Source organism: Salvelinus fontinalis, chromosome 5 (genome assembly GCF_029448725.1).
Source record: "Salvelinus fontinalis isolate EN_2023a chromosome 5, ASM2944872v1, whole genome shotgun sequence".
Taxonomy (NCBI): domain Eukaryota; kingdom Metazoa; phylum Chordata; class Actinopteri; order Salmoniformes; family Salmonidae; genus Salvelinus; species Salvelinus fontinalis.
The window spans coordinates 55,086,749-55,106,543 of NC_074669.1; the positions used below are offsets into that span (position 1 = coordinate 55,086,749).

A 19,795-nucleotide genomic window follows, 5' to 3' on the forward strand; every position below is an offset into this window, starting at 1 on the left:
CTGTGCTGTTGACCTGTGGGTCAGTCCTAATAATTGAATAATTCTAACACTGATTAAACAATCACTGAAAACTTTCTCTTGCACACGTACGGTTGCGGTCAAATACACTGAGTACACCAAACATTAGGAACACCTTAACGTTAAGTTGGGGGGGAAAATCCCTACTTTATCTGTCTCACCTTCATCTACACTGATTTGAAGTGGATTTAACAAGTGACATCAATATTGGATCATAGCTTTCACCTGGATTCATCTGGTCTGTCTGTCATGGAAAGAGCAGGTGTTCTTAATGTTTTGTGTACTCGGTGTATTTTGGCGCCTTTGCACTTTTTCAATGGAGGTCAATGCAGCAGAATGTTCTGTTTTCTCTTTACTAAACTGATTGAATAGATATTTTTACCCAGTAGGCACCTGCAACTTACCACGGGTGAGAGAAATTACACACAATCACCTACCTCCAACCAAATGAATTATAATTTAGTCCAGGACATTTACTTTGAAGTGACAAATCTCAATATCTGTTTAAAAAAAAAAATGTAGGTGCAGTTGAAAATCAAACAAATACACGTGAACACAGTTTTTTCAACGTCAACTTATTTTAGCAGAAATAGTGAATTGTGCAAATGTGTGTAATATAAATTAGAAGCAGGAATCTATTAGTCAGTTTATTAAAACACACATGTAACAGGGATTACCAAAAAACTATATTTGGCTGAAATTAACATTTACACGCTTAAATGAAAAATAGACTATAGGAAGAGTGAATTGAGTCACAAAATTAACATCAACAATTCTCTTATTTTATCACAATCTTAACCCCTTCCTCCCTCTTTCCTTACAGTGCTGTGAGGTCACAAGTATCTCCCTCACCGGAGATTTCCCCTGTTCGCTCTTCTTCACCACCCTCCTTCCTTCCATCAGTCCTCTCTCCTTTCATGTTATCCTGGCCTCCCTCGCTCCCACTCTTTCCCTTTACCACCTCCTCCTTTTTCTCCTCATCCTCCAGGTTCTTGGCTCTCTCGCTGAGGTCAATCCCGTCTAAACTGGAGTAGTCGTCTGAGGAATCTCCGACATCCTGTCCCCCTGTCGCTCCTGTAGCAGCCTCTCCATCTCCACTCTTCCCCTCTTCCTCGTCCCCCTCTCCCTCTTCCTCGTCCCCCTCCACCACTCTCTTCCCAGGCCAGAGGCTGAGCCCCAGCCAATCCTCCAGGCTTCTAACCCTGCCCCTCATGCGCTCCCTGACACCCAGTAACAGCCGAGGGGCGGAGCTGTCCTGGCCTGAGTGGCGGGTGTTCCACTTGTAGAAGCACAGCACGGTAATCAGTACGAGAAGAATGATGACCAGGAGCACGATGAACCGCGTACTTAACCGAGCAGGTGAGGGTTTAATATGGGATGGAGTGGTTGAGGTGGTGGGGGAGGTCTTGGGAAGAGATGTAGGTATTGTCTGTTTAGTGAGTGGGGGGGATGTGGTCTTTTCAGTCTGCTGGGTTGTGTTTCCTGATGTTGCAGATGTCTGACTCTCTGTGGATGTGGGTGTACCATTCGGGGGGGCTATTGTCATGCCAGAATGATGACCATGCATGCTTCTGTCATGCTTCTCAGTTGTGGATTGGTCAGTGGAGGTCCCGGTATCATTCAACAGTCCACCTCTCGTGCTCGTCTTTGCAGTTTGTGTGTCATCGTTGACAGTTCCATTAGAGTCAGGCGTGGCTTCATGGACGAAGATCAAGAGGACCAGAGAGAGCATGCTCAGAGCCAGGGTGATATTGGCCTTCATTGTGACTGCGAGAGAGAGAGAGAAATAGAGGATAAGGTGATGTCAGCCCAACATGGTGGGTGATGGGAAGAAATGTAAAACAGGCCTAAAAGACTCATATGAGGTGGAGAATGAGGACAAGAAACAGAAACACCAAAGTAGGTCACAACGTATTTGCTATTTTAAGTGTAACAACAAAAGGGACTTCAAGTTCATATTTATGTCAAGATTTATTTCATGCATCGGAAACACAAAGGTGCGCACGCACCGACACACAGGAAATGGCGGTGTGCTCCAGGAGCTGCTGTTAACAGGAACTTAAGACTGCTTGCGGCTGAGCCACCTGTCCCGCATCCTCCCTCGTTTTGCAAACTGAAGCACCATTTGACAACGCATGCGAACGAGCAGAAGAAGGTCCACGAGAGGAAAAAGAAATAGAACACCCAGTCTAAACATTCACGTTGCAATCGCAGATTCAAAATGGCAGAGTTTTTCCCGTAAGAAAGCAGAAACACTTAAGTAACTGAAGATTTGGACCACTGCAAAGCCTTCTAACCTTCTCTACATTCCTGAACAACAGCACACACAGAAGTGGTCAATAACCACTGTATGGCCAATTTACTCTCCTTCACTCAATTCAAGTAATAAAGCAGAACTATAGACTATATAACCTCATCTGTTCTGTCAGTATAATCTTTGTAGTGCTTCAATTGCTTAGCTGTGTTGTGGTAACCAGGCCCAGCCCACAGAGAACTATTAGAATCCAACACTCAAACCAACATGAATTTCTAAAACGGACAACTGATTGTGTCTGTGCATGTTTCCAACTGATAAAACAAATCAAGTTGGATTGTATTGGAATGACTATGTCCATCCTCAGGAGTCTAAATCCTTCTTGAACACAACCAAAACGATGCTAATTTTGCTTGGTCAATTCTCAATCGTGAAAAAACGGAAATCAAGAACATCAATGGAAATATTAAGTCCTGCTTAAATAGGAAGTGGAATACAGGATGAGAAAAGTAGAAATCAAGTGTGGTCACATAATGTGCTGCCCCAAAACACTGTCATGTTCAGATAGCCTAGTGGAAAGGTTGCTGGATCAAATCCCCAAGCTGTTAGGTAAAAATGTGTTCTGCCGCTGAACAAGGCAGTTAACCCACTGTTCAAGGTAGGCTTTCATTGTAAACGAGAGTTTGTTCTTAACTGACTTCCCGTGTTAAATAAAGGTTATATATTTGTAAATGTTTTTGAAGTGGTGGGGTCGAGAGCGGTTGGGGGCGAAAGGTGTGAACATCGGGAGGTGATGTAGAGATGGACACCAGAGAAAATGAGAGGATCAACGACAAAGGCACAGAGAAAGACGGTCAGAGTGAGCAGAAAGCATCAAACATGACAAAGAAAACAATGACTTATCAAACGAATAAACATGACATGAAATCAAAGCGTTCAACTCACCTGATCAATGTGATCGATCGGTTCTGAAGTTGACAGGGAAATAAAACTGAATGAATGAGACGGAGAGAAACGATTGAAAGAGCGGGGGCTCTTGCAGATGTGCACGAAAATCAGTTAGAGAGAGAGAAAAAGAACAGGGAGGGAAGGAAGGAAGGTGGGTGGGGGTAAAACACGGTGAGACTGACGTGTGTGAGGCTGCAGAGGAGAGAGTGAGAGATGGTTCAAATAAATCACAAAAAATCTGTGATAAAAATACTATCAGAGAGAGAGAGACAAAATGTGTATGATTTGAATTTTGTTTATCAGCCAGGTGAAAAGATGGTGGGGGAAATAAGTGAGTGAATTGACCCCAGATTATTGGTGTGATTAAAAAAGATGATTGGTTTAATTCAGTGGTGTAAAGTACTTAAGTACTGTCGTGTCTTTACTATCATTAACTGAAGACTTAGTTTTTATCAAAGATTCTCTGTGATTATTACGTGATTAAACTGATTAATCATGTAACTGTAATTAACTAGGAAGTCGGGGCACCAAGGAAAATATTTAGATTACAAAGTTATAATTTTCCTAATATAACTTTTCAGATGTTTTCATATCTGATCAATAGTCTTCTGATTAATGAATTCTTCTTTACCTCACGTTAGTCTCATTCCAAACGTCGTAAATTGTTGGTTATCTGCACGAACCCAGTCTTCACTATGATTCATCCATACTTCAATTGTCTTAAATCATTTATTCATTAACTAACTAAACAATCACAGAAGTGCACACACAAACAAACAAAGTAAATATGGTTACAAGAAATGATAGGGGAATGTGCCCTAGTGGGCTAAACCGGCATGTCGGCTTGCTGTACAAAAGGGAAGTGGGTGTCGACTGAGATAAGACAAAACATGAACGCTCACTCATTTGGGAACAATTGCAATCAATATATATATTTACGTGTGTCGTCGGGGTCTCTGTTGAAAAGTTTGTTTCTGTTGGAGAGTTTGTCCGCCCTCTCTGTCGTGGTTAGAATGGATAGTTCAGAGGGACATTCATTCATGACGTTATGGATAGATGTTTCGTCAGTTGTCGCTCTTCGCGTTCAATGATACCGAATTCCTAGCTGCAGACTAGTAATTAATATCAAAGACTTGTTCTTATTCTGTCGGTATCGATAGTCTAAGAGTTTAACCACGTGGGATGGTTAAAAGATTCAGCAGTCTGGCCTCAAACCTTGGCCCTCTCGTTTTTCGAGGTAAGCTGGACTGCAACCTTTGTCCTCTCGTAATTGAGAGGAACATGGTCTGTTGAGAAATTCTCAAGGTGGGGGTTATATTCGGAATTGCAGAAAAGGTCCTGTCCCAGGATGCCCGACCATAACTGTGCTCATGGGCGGTCCTCTGATTTAGTTAAACTCCAAAGGGAATTGGAGTTTCCTTCATTAACAGTCCAAAATCACATTACACAATTCCACAAACAGTATCACCCTCACTCATCCATCTTATACAACAATTAGATGTAAACCTCATATCTGAGGCTATTATATAAACAGCGTTATGGTAATGTGGCTGTATTGTCTCCCATGAGTTTCACAAAATTGTACCAAACAAACCAGTTTGTAGCTGGATTCTTCACCGATCTTTTATACCTTCTCCAGAACATAAATGTTGTTCGAACCTCAAGTTCTGTGAGGTGGAAGAAATTAATTTGTTCTCTATGAAAATTCACTCTGCCTCTATACTGTGGCCATGAGGAGATAATCTCCTCCAGAAATGTACGACCTCTCTCTGACCACAGCAGCCTGGGTGTAGGAGACAGGGAGAGGGAGATGGGGCTTGCTGTACCCAAAGAGGGCAACGTCATGACAGTACAAATACTTTAAAGTACTACTTAAGGAGTTTTTTGGGGTATCTGTACTTTACTTTACTATTTATATTTGGACTACTTTTACTTAATTCCCAAAGAAAAGAATGTACTTTTTAATCTATACATTTTCCCTGACACCCAAAAGTACTCGTTACATGTTGAATGCTTAGCAGGACAGGAAAATAGTCCAATTCACACACTGAACAAGAGAACACATGATCATCCCTGCTGATTCTGGTCTGGCAGACTCACGAAAAACAAATGCATCGTTTGTAATTGATGTCTTAGTGTTGGAGTGTGCACCTGGCTGTCTTTACATTTTTAAAAAACAGAAAAGGGTGCCATCTGCTTTGCTTAATATAAGGAATTTGGAATGATTTTGACACAAGTATATTTTAGGAATTCCATTTACTTTTGATAGTTAAGTATATTTAGAAGCAAATAGACATTTACTCAAGTAGTATTTTAATGGGTGGCTTTCACTTTTACTTGAGTAACTTCCTATTTTTAAAGGTATCTGTACTTTTACTCAAGTATGACAACTGGGTACTTTTTCCACCACTGTTTAGTTTCCGAATGGGATCTTTGACTGTGTGGTAACGGGTAATGTGCTGGTGAGAGGAGAGTGGGTGGGAAGATCATTCATTGTTTTGTTATGACACAATGGAAAATGTGACGCACAACTAAGTGAATTATAAATGCTATAATAGGATATTACATGTTCAACGTTTCTGATAATAGGAAAAGCAGTGAACAGTTGTTTCACTACTCATTGCTGTATCACAGTGCTTCACACTGTACAGTCCAGCCGCCACCTGGTGGCCTTCCTGGCTGACTACATTGCAGACGCTTGCCAGCTAACCACATCACGTGTTACAGCTATCTGGTTCCGCGACTGCACAGTCGATGACGTGGCACGGAACTATTGGTTAATGCATGCAGCGTGTTAGCAGGGGAACTCGAACCCATATGATATCGCAATCTGATGCCCGACTGTGCAGTCGATTTAAGTGGCACGCAACAATTAGTTGATGCAATGCAACGTCTTTGAAAACTCGACCTACATCTTAATGAACAGAGAGATTGTAGATGAATAGACTCCGCCTCTTCTATGTGTGTGGAGACAGACAAAGTGACCGAAAATCAAAAACAGAATGTTTAGTTACGACCAGATAGATTTTGGGCTGACTGAGGAGATGGCACCATACTTGATACTTATTCTCGTACTTTGCTTGCTGGCAGGTAAACTGGAAAGGGATTTTTGAACAGGTGTCTCACGACATGTTCTGTTGTTTTCTAGGTTTCTAGGGTTATTTGATTTCTGATTTTGCTTCAAATTATTAAAACGTGTTGCAAAATATCAATGAAAGAAAATATTAATGGTAGAATTTGAGCTTCAAAGCCACATGATAAAGATGTTCACTTGTATTTATATTGGTCTATTCTACATAATAGAACAGCTTTTTAACGATAATCTACCTGTTGTTAAAACGTGCTTGTTATTTAGAAGAGCATTATTTCTGATGCCGGTTCAGGTTTGAAATACATTTAGCCTTAAATTGCTGCACTAAGCTAATATTTCCACATTATGTTTCACTAAATTAAAGGGGAAGTACAGTATTTTAACGTTAGATGGTTCCTCACCCCGGAAAGTAGTCTATGGGCCAAGAGAAACTCTAATCCATTGGTTCAGATTATGTTAAACAGCCACTACAAACTTCGGCTACCTTTAGTCACCGCTAGCTAAAAAATCTATATGGGAGGGAGAGGGGTATGTGGCACATGTTAAAAATGTTCGGGCTAAATAAACTGAAATCACCTCAATTATTTGGTTACGGTGTTGTTGTTTTTTACATGTGCTGCATGCCTCTACTACTACATTATTGATTTTTAGCTAGCGGTGGCTAAAGATAGCTGTGGTTGTTTAAAGAAAACTGAACCATGGATTATAGTTTCTCCTGGTCGAAAAGACTACTTTCAGTAACCAACTAACATGCAGTTGAAAAATACTGAACTTCCCCTTTAAGTAGCAGTGATTGTAGTAGCCCAGCAAAATCAAATGACCATTTAGAAAACACATCCTGTCCCTGCTCTGTGTAGACTTAGCTCTTCCTGTGTGGTCTGGGCTCTGGCCCCTGATGCAAGAACTCTGGTTTGACCCATTTTCGGTGAGTAACTGTTGTTTCGCCGTGTCCCAGATCTGAAGAGTTCTGCTCAGACTGAGGTGAAGGATGTGAGACGAGGAGTGCGAGAGACAGTCACTCTACACACTGGACGTACCAAACTACACCGAGGCGATCACATACTATGGACATATGGTCCAGTGAGTCCAGAAAAAAAGAATAGCTCAGCTTAGCATAGGTGTGAATAGAACAGACTATGGTGAGAAGTTCAGAGACAGACTGCAGATGGATACTCAAACTGGATCTCTCACCATCGGAAACCTCATCATAAATGCCTCTGGACTTTATGACCTACATATCATCAGCGAAGAGATCTCATTCCAGAGATTTAATTTAATGTCTATAGTGAGTGTGTCTTTACGTCAATGTATTTTTAATGTGTCAATGTACTTAAATAACATGTTATTCATTCTGGTTTCCCAGCTCCGGTGTCTACTCCTCACATCAGGAACCTCACAGTTTACCAGTCAGTCCATTGAAGTAAGAGCTGTTCAGTGGTGTGTTTTGTGGACAACCGGAGAGAGGTGACCCTGTCCTGGTACAGAGGAGAGGAGAGACTGACCAAGGCTAGCTTCCCCGACCTCTCCTCCGCCAACCTGTCTCTCCCTCTGGAGATAAAGCTACAGGACAAAGATATCTACAGCTGTGTGGCTGCCAACCCAGTCAGCAACCAGACAACCAAACTCAACGTCGAGGAGCACTGTCCTCAGTATGTAGGTATGACAATAATCCATGATGGGATATTCATTTTAAGCTATTAAGCTATTTGAACACTTGTCTGCCCTAGTTGTAGTAACTCATCTGTCTGTCTGTCAGATTCCTGTGCCCAGTGCATCAGCCTGACTGAGTTGGTGGTGTGATTGTTTCTGTCTGCTCTGGTGGGTGTGGCCATGACTGTTTTGCTGTTTCATCACTTCAGACAAAAAAAGACACTCTCAGGCTCAGCCCTGACTGTCTCATCACATGCCCTAATACACTTCTGTGTAGTACTGTACAATAGGTTCATTGGGAAGATTCTATTCAATTCTATTCTACCATTCTGGTTTGTTCAGTTCTATCCGACTTCTATCCGACTTCTCGTTTTTGGTTCAGTCACTCTCACAGCTTTGTCAGGATTCAGAAGACTTTTAAAAAGCCTATGCTTCTGAAGTAAATATGCAGTGTTATGTCACTGCTTTCATTGTACATAACACATGTATGTAGATTGATGCCTCTTTTGCAAAAATTCTGCTGCATTGTTAATGATCTTAATTCACAAACATCAATGCTTATGTGTGAGACTCATCCAATGCAGACCTGTCATTGTCTTACTGTAAAGTACATAATTTTTAATAAAACATTGATCTGGAATGTGTCAGCACCGTTCATATTCTCTGAATTCACGTCAGGTAGTAGAGGTGCAAAATAACTTATTTATACATAATAAACTAATTCAGGGTGGAACATATTTATTATAATGATTATGATGATGGACAATATTTACAGTGTGTGTGATTTGGCCTTTATTTTGGTAGACAGAGACACCGCCATGGATATAACTCTTAAATACTCCTTTACTTTGTACAATGCCGCCACCCAGTGGATATTATTGTTGAGATCACAAATTCAACAAACATTTACAGTTGAAACAGCATCGACTCCTCCTCATGAGCACGGACAGGCCAGTGGTACAAATGATCAAAGACCACCAAGGTGTCCCTGAAATCCCTTTTCTGTAATAGAGTCCCTTTTCTGTAATAGACTTTTCTGTCACACAATTCATTAAAACATACCCCTATTTCAGACCCATCAATGTCTTATGAAGGCCAGAGTAGCGTATTTTTTTTATTTAACTAGGCAATGCTGTTATTAAGAACAAATTCTTATTTTCAATGATGGCCTAGGAACAGTGGGGTAACTGCCTTACTCAGGGGCAGAACGACAGATTTGTAGCTTGTCAGCTCAGGGATTCGATCTTGCAACCTTTCGGTTACTAGTCCAACGCTCAAACCACTAGGCTACCTGCCGCCCCTGTTGTACATCATCTATGCCACCCAGTGGAAACTAATACAGCAGTCATATATGAGCTGAGAGATTAAGGTTGTCGATGAGGTGACTCCGCCTCCGCTGTGGGGAAAGACAGGAAGTCAAAGACCACTGGAAATAAGTCGTATCAGTGTAGTTACGACCAGATAGATGTTGGACTGACTAAGAAGATGGTACGCTATTTAATACCTACTCTCTTGTTTTTCTTGGTGGCAGGTAGCATAAATCATTTTTTTAACAGGTTTTTACAGCTATGTTCTGTTATTTTGTTATGACGTGGATATTTGATTTAAATCAAAGTATTTAAACTATGCTTATTAGTGGTTGAAAGATATCAGTTAAATACAATACTAAAGGTAGCAATAAGAGGGAATAAGCCTGTATCATCTAAAATGTCCTTTGTGTTCCTATTTTACTGATGCACATAATATAATACCTGAATACAACTTTAATTGGTGTGGCATTTCTCCTATTGTGTACTTAAAATATGGTGTTATATTGAGGAATCAAGAAAATGTCCACATACATTTAAATTTTTTAGACAGAGCAATGGCGATTGTAGTAGTTAAAGCTGTTAGAATTTCCTGTCTGTTCAAAAAGAGGAAGCTTGGCTCTTCCTGTGTGGTCTGGACTCAGGCCCCTGATGTGTGAAATCTTCTTAGACTAGGTGGGTGACTTATCAAACGTGTTACTGTGTTTCAGGTCTGAAGGCGGAAGTGAAGCCACCGAGAGGGAGAGAAGGGCAGACTGTCACGCTACACACTGGACTTGCCAAACTACAGAGTGACGCAAAGATATTTTGGATATTTGGACCAGTCAGTCGAGAGATATTCATTGTTGAGAGTCAGGTCTTCAGAGGAGAAGTTATAACTGAGTACAAAGGGAGATTCCAAGGCCGACTGCAGCTGGACAGACAAACTGGATCTCTCACCATCAGAAATCTCACCCTCGACGACTCTGGAGTTTATCAGCTTCAAGTCGTCAGTGAACAGGTCACCTACCACAATTTCAGTGTCACAGTCTACGGTGAGTGTGTGTTTTATATCAGAGCAAGAGACCCGTTTTCAATCAACATCAAACAAGATCTGTATTTAGAGTTAAGTTGTTCATGGTAAATCCACAAATTCCCTTTGCTATTGTTCATTATAAATGTGACTTTTAGTCTATGTTATGTCCTGTAATCACCGTAGTAACTGTTGGTCTCTCCTGGTGTCCCAGCTTCAGTGCCTACTCCTAACATCAGAAACACCCCACATAATCCCTCAGTAGACAGTCGGTTGGTCAGTGGGAGCTGTTCCGTGGTGTGTTCTGTGGCGAACGGGAAAGAGGTAACCTTGTCCTGGTACAGAGGAGAGGAGAAACTGAACAATACAAGTAGTCCCCATCAGGCCGACCTGTCGCTCCCTCTGGAAATTAAAGGAAAAAACAGTGACACCTACAGCTGTGTAGCAACCAACCCTGTCAGTAACCAGACAACAAAACTCCGCATCGAGGAGCACTGTAGGCAACATGCAGGTATGTCAACAGTCCATAGCATACTGATATTGGATCAATTGATATGTGTAATGTGACTCTCATTGTCCGTGTGTCTCTCTCTCTCTCTCTCAGACTCCAGTGACTGTGCCCGGTGCATCACCCTGACAGAGTTGGCGGTGCGATCAGTCCTGTCTGCCCTGGTGGCTGTGGCCACGATGGCTCTGCTGGTTCATCACTTCTGGCACAGACGAAACCCTTGGACTCAGACCTGACTCTCTGGGGTATCACTATTTCAAAAACTGTCCATGGTTTTGCGTGGACTTGAACAGTGTCGTGGTATTGTCATTTACATGACGTGACAAATGTCAGGACATAATGAGAAGAAAAAACGAACACCCTTCCCTTTCATGAAGTAACACTTGTACTTGTCTTTTCTTACTAGTACTGACTTTGCTGATAGCCTCATGAGGAAAATGTTTTGATTACTATGACATGTTACGTCTCTCTTAGCTACCTTAAAGATAAACGCACAAACTGTAAGTCGCTCTTGATAAGAGCGTCTGCGAAATTACTCAAATGTATATGGAAAAGTAACTATGTATTGGAAACAGTTTTATAACTTAACAAGTTGTTTCCACTTGCCCACTAATGTCAATTGTTATAGCAAAAGCATAAGGATACCTGTCCAGACTACATAACTTTGTCATAACCATGAAAAGTGTCATAGTGTTTGTTGGTGGGCTTTTTTGTTTTGTTTTAGGAAGGGTGGACATTGCTCTCCGTGTCATAATGCTATCACAGTGTCATTGGTGCTTTCACTCATGGAGATCACGTGTCAGACACATAACAGCACTTTAACAGGGGCCTGTTAAGACTTAGAATAACTATATTTTTTTCAGCAGGAATCAATCTTGTCAGGTACTAACAAGGACATTGAATCAACAGTTTGTTGTATGTTCAAATATGCTAAAAATATTATACTACATATCAATTATTAAAATCACAACATTCTCTCAGCATTTGTATTTTGGCACACTGTTAGGCTAGTTAGCTCCCTGAGCAGAGCTCCTGGAGCTGTGCAGCAATAGTGCTTTTCTGTGGTGATGACAACCAGAATCTTTTTGTTGTGCAATCTGGAGATTGTTATGAGTTTGAAATAGTGTCTAGTGCCTACACTCTTAGCTGAAAAAATATATATCTAGAACCTAAAAGGGTTATTTGACTGGTCTGATAGGCAAACCCTTTGAAGAACCCTTTTTGTTTCCGTTCCATCCAGGTAGAACCCTTTAGGGTTCCATGTAGAACCCTTTCCACAGAGAGTTCTACATGAAACCCAAAAGGGTTCTAACTGGAACCCAAAAGGCATTTTTTTTTTATCTGGCCCCTCATCCCTAGCACCCAGTTGGGTTGATTAAAGTTTCCCTGCTCCTCAGCACAGATAAAACAAACAATAAACACTTCTATAGACGCCAAATAGCCTACAGGTTTTGGTTTCATTTGCATTTCCTTAGATGAGATGAGAGGTTGCTGTTGTAGTTAAGTTAACATTAACACGCAACAGACTGCCTTGTAAGGGAATAACCGCACACCTCAGCGGTGTGAGAATGCAAGAGGCCTCAATATCTAAGCGATACTGATGGCAAACAATGATGAAAGTGGAAGGTAAATTCAATCCAAATAAAGAGATATATAAACGTTTGATATGAAACGGTTGAAAACTGTAGCTCCACATGGCACCTTCTACGGAAGCAAATGGAATGAAACAGCAAGGGACCCACCTGAATATGTCTAATAGAAACTCTCATTTTTGTTGCAAAAAGTTTTCAGTTTCGAGGAAACGGTTTCCATCGCTAAACGTTTTGCAACAGTGTCCGACACTGTCCTAATTAGAGTTCAACTTATGCTATGTTACCTATAACCCTTTATGTTACTATACTAGCAAACCCACAGTTGGTGTTACAATAACCATAAAATCCCACCGGACACAAACTGGTTGAATCAATATTGTTTCAACGTAATTTGTCGACGCATTGTGACGTGAAAAATAGATTGAATTTGGAAAAGGTCATCAATGTTGTTTTGAGTGGAACGTTTCAACCACCGGAGTACACTGAGTTTGCAAAACATTAGGGACACTTTCCTATTATTGATTTGCACCCCCCTCTGCCCTCAGACCAGCTTCAATTTGTCAGGACATGGACTCCACAAGATGTTGAAAGCATTCCACAGCGATGCTGGCCCATGTTGACTCCAATGCTCCCCACAGTTGTGTCAAGTTGACTGAATGTCCATTGGGTGGTGGACCATTCTTCATACACATGGGAAGCTGTTGAGATTGAAAAACACAGCAGCGTTGCAGTTCTTGAGACACTCAATCCGGTGCGCCTGGCACCTACTACCTACGATACCCCGTTCAAAGGTACTTCAATCTTTTGTCTCACCAATTCACCTTCTGAATGGCACACATACACTATCCATGTCTCGAGGCTTCAAAAAATCCTTATTTTACCTGTCTCCTCCCCTTCATCTAAACTGATTGAAGTGGATTTAACAGGTGACGTCAATAAGGAATCATAGCTCCCATCTGGATTCACCTGGTCAGTCTGTCATGGAAAGAGCGGGTGTTCCTAATATTTTGTACACTCAGTGTACAGTGTGTCATCATGGTAATCAATTTTCAACATAGACAAACCTTGTTTAACATATGTTGATTTTGTACCTTTGAAACAACATCAGATCTTCAACCACTATCAGAATAAAAACAATAGGCTCGGCAACACCTCCTACTGGAGAGTTAATCTATATACAGTTAATCTATATACCCATTTGGTCTCCCATCCAGGGTCTTAATCAAGCCCAGCTTTGATATTTGTCACTGCCTATTACCAATGTGCTATTGTGAGAATGATTACTGAGAGATCTCTTAATAACTAAATAGATTCACTGTTGCCATCGAAGTCATTCCAAAGGAAAGGTTTAACAGAGAAAATGAAACGTAACCATACTTTATAGGTCATATTTCATCAATTATACTATTTAGGCCTTTATAGCATTTGCAAAGTCACCAACAGCTATTGTTTAAAGTTCAACCCAGTGTTCAACTAAAAATAGACAATACATATAGGCCTACAGTTTCCAGCTTTGGTTGATTTCTAGAAAGAATAGGACCAAATCAAATCAAACTTGAAATAGATTTTGTGTTTGACATGGAGACCGGAATCCAACTTATAATTTGTATGTTTTGTAAACAAACTGGATATTGAATTACGTTTGGTTGTCAACGCAACCAAATATCATTTGAAGGAGATGTATCTTCTGCTTGGATAGTTTCATCTGTCCCACTGACTTAGTCTGGCTTTAATTCCAGTTTGTCTACAAATTAATAATTTATTTGTTGGATTCACATAAGTTAAGGAATAGGACTACTCAAAACCAATCAAAAATGAAATGCACTTCAAATAAAGTTTGATTTAATGCTATTCTTTAACTTCGATTTTTGGTTGAGGTGGAGATGTGAATCTGACATATAAAAAAAAAAACATGACCTTTATTTAACTAGGGAAGTCAGTTAAGAACAAATTCTTATTTAAAATGATGGCCTACCCCAACGACGCTGAGCCAACTGTGTTCGGCCCTATGGGACTCCCAATCACTGCCAGATGTGAGGCAGCCTGGATTTTAACCAGGTACTGCAGTGACCCCAGTACTAGCTGTGGCACTAGAGATTCTGGGTTCCAGTCAGGCTCTGTCGCAGCTGGCCGCGACCAGGAATCCCATGGGGCGTTGTAACATTTGACCCAGCATCATCTGGGTTAGGGGAGTGTTTGGCCAGCAGGGATGTCCTTGTCCCATCGCGCTCTAGCGACTCACTCGTGTAGCGGGACAGGTGCAGTGGACACTGACACCATCACCAGGTGTATGCTGTTTCTTCTGACACAGGCTGGCTTCTGGGTTTAGTGGGCATTGTTTCAAGAAGCAGTGCAGCTTGGTTGGGTTGTGTTTCTGGGGATGCACGCCTCTCCCGAGTCCGTAAGGGAATTGAAGCCATAAAAACAAGACTAACTACCAATTGGATACCACAAAATTGGGGAGAAAAATGGGGTAAAAAATATATATATTTAAAAAAAAGTTAAAACAGTGATTTTCAAACATAAGAATCGCAGTGAAGTGAGGAGCACCGTGATGTCACAGAAACGTGCTGGAGACACTGGTTTGCTACTGGAAATAATGAATATGAGGTTGAAAAGTGGCGGAATTGCCCTTTAAGGCTATCTTACAAACAAATGTTACAAAATTTATTCAGCTGTTGGTCAATTTCTTCAGCAAATGATCAGGTCTATATAATTATCAAACATACATTAGTAATGGAAAGGAAACACAGACTCTTTGTTTAAGTATTAAAATAATCCTTTAGTAAGACAATTGTAGACAGAAGTTGGTACAGAGAAGAGGAGTGATTATTTGCTGCATATGTAACAGTATAACTTTAGTACGTCCCCTCGCCCCGACACGGGCGCGAACCAGGGACCCTCTGCACACATCAACAACTGACACCCACGAAGCGTCGTTACCCATCGCTCCACAAAAGCCACGGCCCTTGCAGAGCAAGGTGCAACACTAGTTCTAGGTTTCAGAGCAAGTGACGTAACTGATTGAAACGCTAGTAGCGCGTACCCGCTAACTAGCTAGCCATTTCACATCCGTTACACTCACCCCCCTTTCAACCTCCTCCTTTTCCGCAGCAACCAGTGATCCGGGTCAACAGCATCAATGTAACAGTATAACTTTAAACCGTCCCCTCGCCCCGACACGGGCGCGAACCAGGGACCCTCTACACACATCAACAACTGACACCCACGAATCGTCGTTACCCATCGCTCCACAAAAGCCGCGGCCCTTGCTGAGCAAGGTGCAACACTACTTCTAGGTTTCAGAGCAAGTGACGTAACTGATTGAAACGCTAGTAGCGCGTACACGCTAACTAGCTAGCCATTTCACATCCGTTACACATAAAACACATCCTTTGTTCATGTCAAAATGTGCATTCTGTTTTTACAGTGGCAGGGACGCAGTCTAATGAGTTCTCTTTCTTCAGTGGGGAAGAAGGTGAAATGCAGGGTCTGACAGTAGGCTACACCACAGAGCCCTCCTCTTCTGGACTCCCTGAGGTGGATACACAGCACCCTGTACAGTGAGCACAAAAACAATTGCGCATTTCAACACTGCTCATACCATACATACAAACATACCATACAGTATCAACCATGACAGGAGTACTTTGTCTTTAGGCTACTCAAGTAATATGTCACTTACCTTTAATATCTTTCTTTTTCCAGATGCAGTATATTCCGAAAAGTAACAGTAGGCCGAGTATTATCGGAATGACTGTGATTAGAATAGGACCTGATTCTGTCAAAATAAAAACAGGAAACAAACTGATGAGTCCCAAAACAATATGTACACTTTACCCTGTTTCTTCTCATAATCTAATTTAATAGTGTCTGTAAATCATTCTACTTTTTGGCTTAATTTAGTCAGGAAAAAAAAAAAGTTAACTGAATGCTGTTTATGTGGGCTGTTCCTGTAGATAAATATTATTGTTTTATATGGTGTCTAACCCCCAGCGCTGGAAGAATAGCAGTGAATGGGGATCCAAGTAAACTAATTAACCAGTCCAATAACAAAGAAAAAGTTGCACAATACCATTAATGACCTACCTACAAACTGAAGGCAGAGCGTTTCAATGTTGAGTTTGGTTGTCTGGTTGCTGACTGGGTTGGCAGCCACACAGCTGTAGATATCTTTGTCCTGTAGCTTTATCTCCAGAGGGAGAGACAGGTTGGTGGAGAGGTCAGGGCTGCTGGTCTGGTTGAGTCTCTTCTCTCCTCTGTACCAGGAGAGGGTCATGTCTCTCCGGTTCTCCACAGAACACACCACTGAACAGCTCCCCTTCTCTGATGAACTGTCCAGAAAATCACCTTCAGGGATTTTTCTGACTTGAGGAAATGGTACTAGAGCTGGGATATAAAAATACAATGATTTAACACAGATTCATGTCATTCATATTGGTCCTCTGGGTAGGAGTACAACTCTCACTAGTAACAAAAGTGTGGTGAGCACATTCAGTTTTTTTTTATTACTTTGGTGTAAATTTCACAAGTATGTGGTACATTTTCACAACTCTAAGCACCAAAATCTAAACAGATCAAAACTGCTCATTTCAAAACTAAGCACATTTTCAATTGACTGTGCAACACAACAGTCACTTGTTCACTGCACAAAATCCCCCTTTCAATTTGCATTCATATTCAAAGTATTTGCTCGTCACAATGCAATACTTGGTGTGACGTTAACACAGTGGTAGGATTTTACAGTGAGGTAGGAGGCAACAATGCGGATCTAGTTTTTCCCACTGTTTGACAGTCAAAACTCGTACCAGGAAATGGACATTAAACAAGGTAATCGTTTAATATTCGTTTTGATATACCTTCACGTTTTAATTGTTTATATGATCACGTTGTAGTTGTAAGTTTCGATAAGTAGGCCTAGGCTAAATACATGATCAGACAGAGCTTTTTAGGCTACCGAGCAACGCACAGCAAGAGGTTTTGCGCGCACAATCCATTTGTCTGCGTTCGACCACAAACTCAAAACATGGTTTATTTTATTTGACAGGTGATCAAAAAACAAGACATCGGATAACATGACTAACCCCACATTATTATAAGAACATACATGTGATTCGCATAAACGGTTTCCATTCTCAATGTCTGGTTAGGCCTATTTATAATACGGCTTTAGATTAGGTGACTGAGAACATAATAACAATCGCTACAATGGTGTTGTAAATATCAGAATTTAATTGATACACTTTAAGCTGATGATTTATGCTGATGATCCTGTAGCAGTTACAGTAACACGTCACAGAAAAGTTGATATTGTATAATGTTGCTTGGGGCAGAAACGACAAAGTACGCTACATCAATAACTTTGCCTGTAGGCTTCTGTTTTACAATACATGCCACAATACTCCTATATCTGTTTAAAGAAACTGTTTCTGTAAAAAAATAAAAATCTCAACATGCTCCAAAGTTTGATAAACTGTATGTCAAATGTTATTTATCCTCTATTTTTCATTCTATTCAGCACTTCAAAAATATCCGTTTTGAAAATTGTATCATGTATTTTGTGCTATTAGGTTAAATGTTACATTAAAATGACTAAATGGTGAGCCTATATCATTGTCTGATATACAGTATTGGTGACTAAATTAAATATTCATGTTATTTTCTGGAGGGAAAAAAAAAAAAAAAAGGCAACCCTGAGTCTATCATGCAAAACAAAACCAAAAATTTAAATATAAGTTTTTTTTTTTTTTTCATGAATGACTCAGGGTTGCAAGTTTTTGTCCTCAAATGAATCCTCAATCAAAGGTTCAGAACATAAGACAGGGGGCATTACAAGTGTTGTACCAAGAGTTTAGAAAATATACCTTACATCTGAAAAATGTGCCAAAGTGATTGAAAAAAACTGCAACAACTTGGCTAGCATTATAATATAGCCTCTTATATAATAATAATAATATAGTGCCTATAATAACTATTTTATTGTGCTATAAAATGGAATGGATTTAATGAGGCATTGGAACATCTCCCTGGTCTTTGTGGTTGAATCTGTGCTTCAAATTCACTACTCAACTTAGGGACCTTCAGATGTTGTATGCAGCCTATCGGGTACAGAGGAAGGGGTAATCATTCAAAAATCATATTATATTATTTCACACAGAGTATGTGATTTGTTAGGCCAATGTTAATCCGGGAACTATTTTAGGATTCTCCTAACAAAGGGGTTGAACATTTTATAGTGTTTTCTTTTCACTTTGACATTATGGAGTATTTTGTGTAGATTAATCACAAAAAAATCCCATTGGTCTAAATCCATGTCAATCCCACTTTGTAACAAAACAACATGTGAAAAAATCAAAGAGGGGGGAATATTACAGGCACTGTGTAATGTTGTGTGTCACACCTATGACTGTAAGGTATGGGCATTGGGTCCCACTTGAAACACTGTTATATATAAAACCAACACTCACCATAGACAGTTAGATAGAATCTCTGAGATGTTTTGTGTGTATTAAAAATGTCTATCTGATAAACTCCAGAGTTGTTGAGGGTGAGATTTCTGATGGTGAGAGATCCAGTTTGTCTGTCCAGCTGCAGTCTGTCTGGGAATCTTCCTTTGAATTTTGTGATGTTCTCTCCTCTGATGACCTGACTCTCAACTATTGAGGTGTTTGGAATGACTGGACCAAAGGACCAAAATATCTTATCAGCCTGTAGTCCAGTTAGTCCAGTGTGTAGAGTGACATTCTGCCTCTCTCTCCGTGTCAATGTATTCACTTCAGCATTCACAGCTCCCAACAGATCTGGAAGCAAACAAATAAAATATGAATGTGTTGTTCAGTAGCAAAGACAATGTGCACAAATCGACTGTGTGTGTGTCAAGGTTATTATGGTTTTGTTTTAAGTTTAGCTTAAGTTTGTTTTCAGATCTACTTTACTAGTTTTTATTTAGTTTAAGTTTTATAAAAATATGTATTTTTCATTTTATTTGTTTTAGTGTTAGGGACAGAAAGTTGCCTATTTGTAGGAGGCTAGGAGCCATTTATGTTTTAGTGTTTTGGGTGTAAGTCACTTTCATGCAGCTGTGGGGCGGTAATGGTACGTTCAAGACAACTGGGAAAATCATGACATGTGTTGTAGTAGTTGTTGAGCGGCTTCACTGCAAGTATATTGTATGTTTTAAATATACCTTCTTTTTTTAAATCATTAAATTCAAGTAAAAAAGTCGGAGCTCTAGGAAAAGGCCCGAGTTGGAATTCCGAGTTGGAAGACAGTTCAAAATTCAAAACGATGTTTCCCTGTAAGAGCTCGTTTTCTTCCGAGTTCCCAGTTGTGTTAAACGCCCTGAAGTCGAAGAGTTCTGAGTTCCCAGTAGTTTTGAAATCGGCATAATGCATAAGGTGATGGGTCAGGTCATA

The 19,795-nt window shown here is 40.5% G+C and overlaps 3 protein-coding genes across 3 annotated transcripts; 1 reads left to right on the forward strand and 2 right to left on the reverse strand.

The window, feature by feature from the left end:
* Positions 1 to 646: 646 nt before the first annotated feature.
* LOC129854804 (uncharacterized) lies at positions 647 to 3,363 on the reverse strand. Its single transcript, XM_055921949.1, has 2 exons — positions 3,218 to 3,363; positions 647 to 1,785 (listed from the first exon to the last, which is right to left on the reverse strand). Exon 2 carries the CDS (start codon positions 1,778 to 1,780, stop codon positions 836 to 838), a length of 945 nt encoding a protein of 314 aa, XP_055777924.1. The 5' UTR covers positions 1,781 to 1,785; positions 3,218 to 3,363; the 3' UTR covers positions 647 to 835.
* Positions 3,074 to 12,271, forward strand: LOC129856129 (SLAM family member 5-like). The gene is made up of 6 exons (XM_055924235.1): positions 3,074 to 3,131; positions 5,855 to 5,996; positions 7,733 to 7,968; positions 9,979 to 10,302; positions 10,495 to 10,791; positions 10,885 to 12,271. The coding sequence occupies exons 1-6, from the start codon at positions 3,074 to 3,076 to the stop codon at positions 11,022 to 11,024; spliced, it is 1,197 nt and encodes a 398-aa protein (XP_055780210.1). The 3' UTR covers positions 11,025 to 12,271.
* Positions 12,272 to 15,883: 3,612 nt separating this feature from the next.
* Positions 15,884 to 19,208, reverse strand: LOC129856131 (SLAM family member 5-like; the record flags this gene model as incomplete). The annotated part of the gene is made up of 3 exons (XM_055924236.1): positions 15,884 to 15,915; positions 16,470 to 16,769; positions 18,842 to 19,208. Coding segments are annotated over 3 exons (699 nt in total), but the record flags the coding sequence as incomplete, so codon positions are not given.
* Between the last annotated feature and the right edge of the window lie 587 nt (positions 19,209 to 19,795).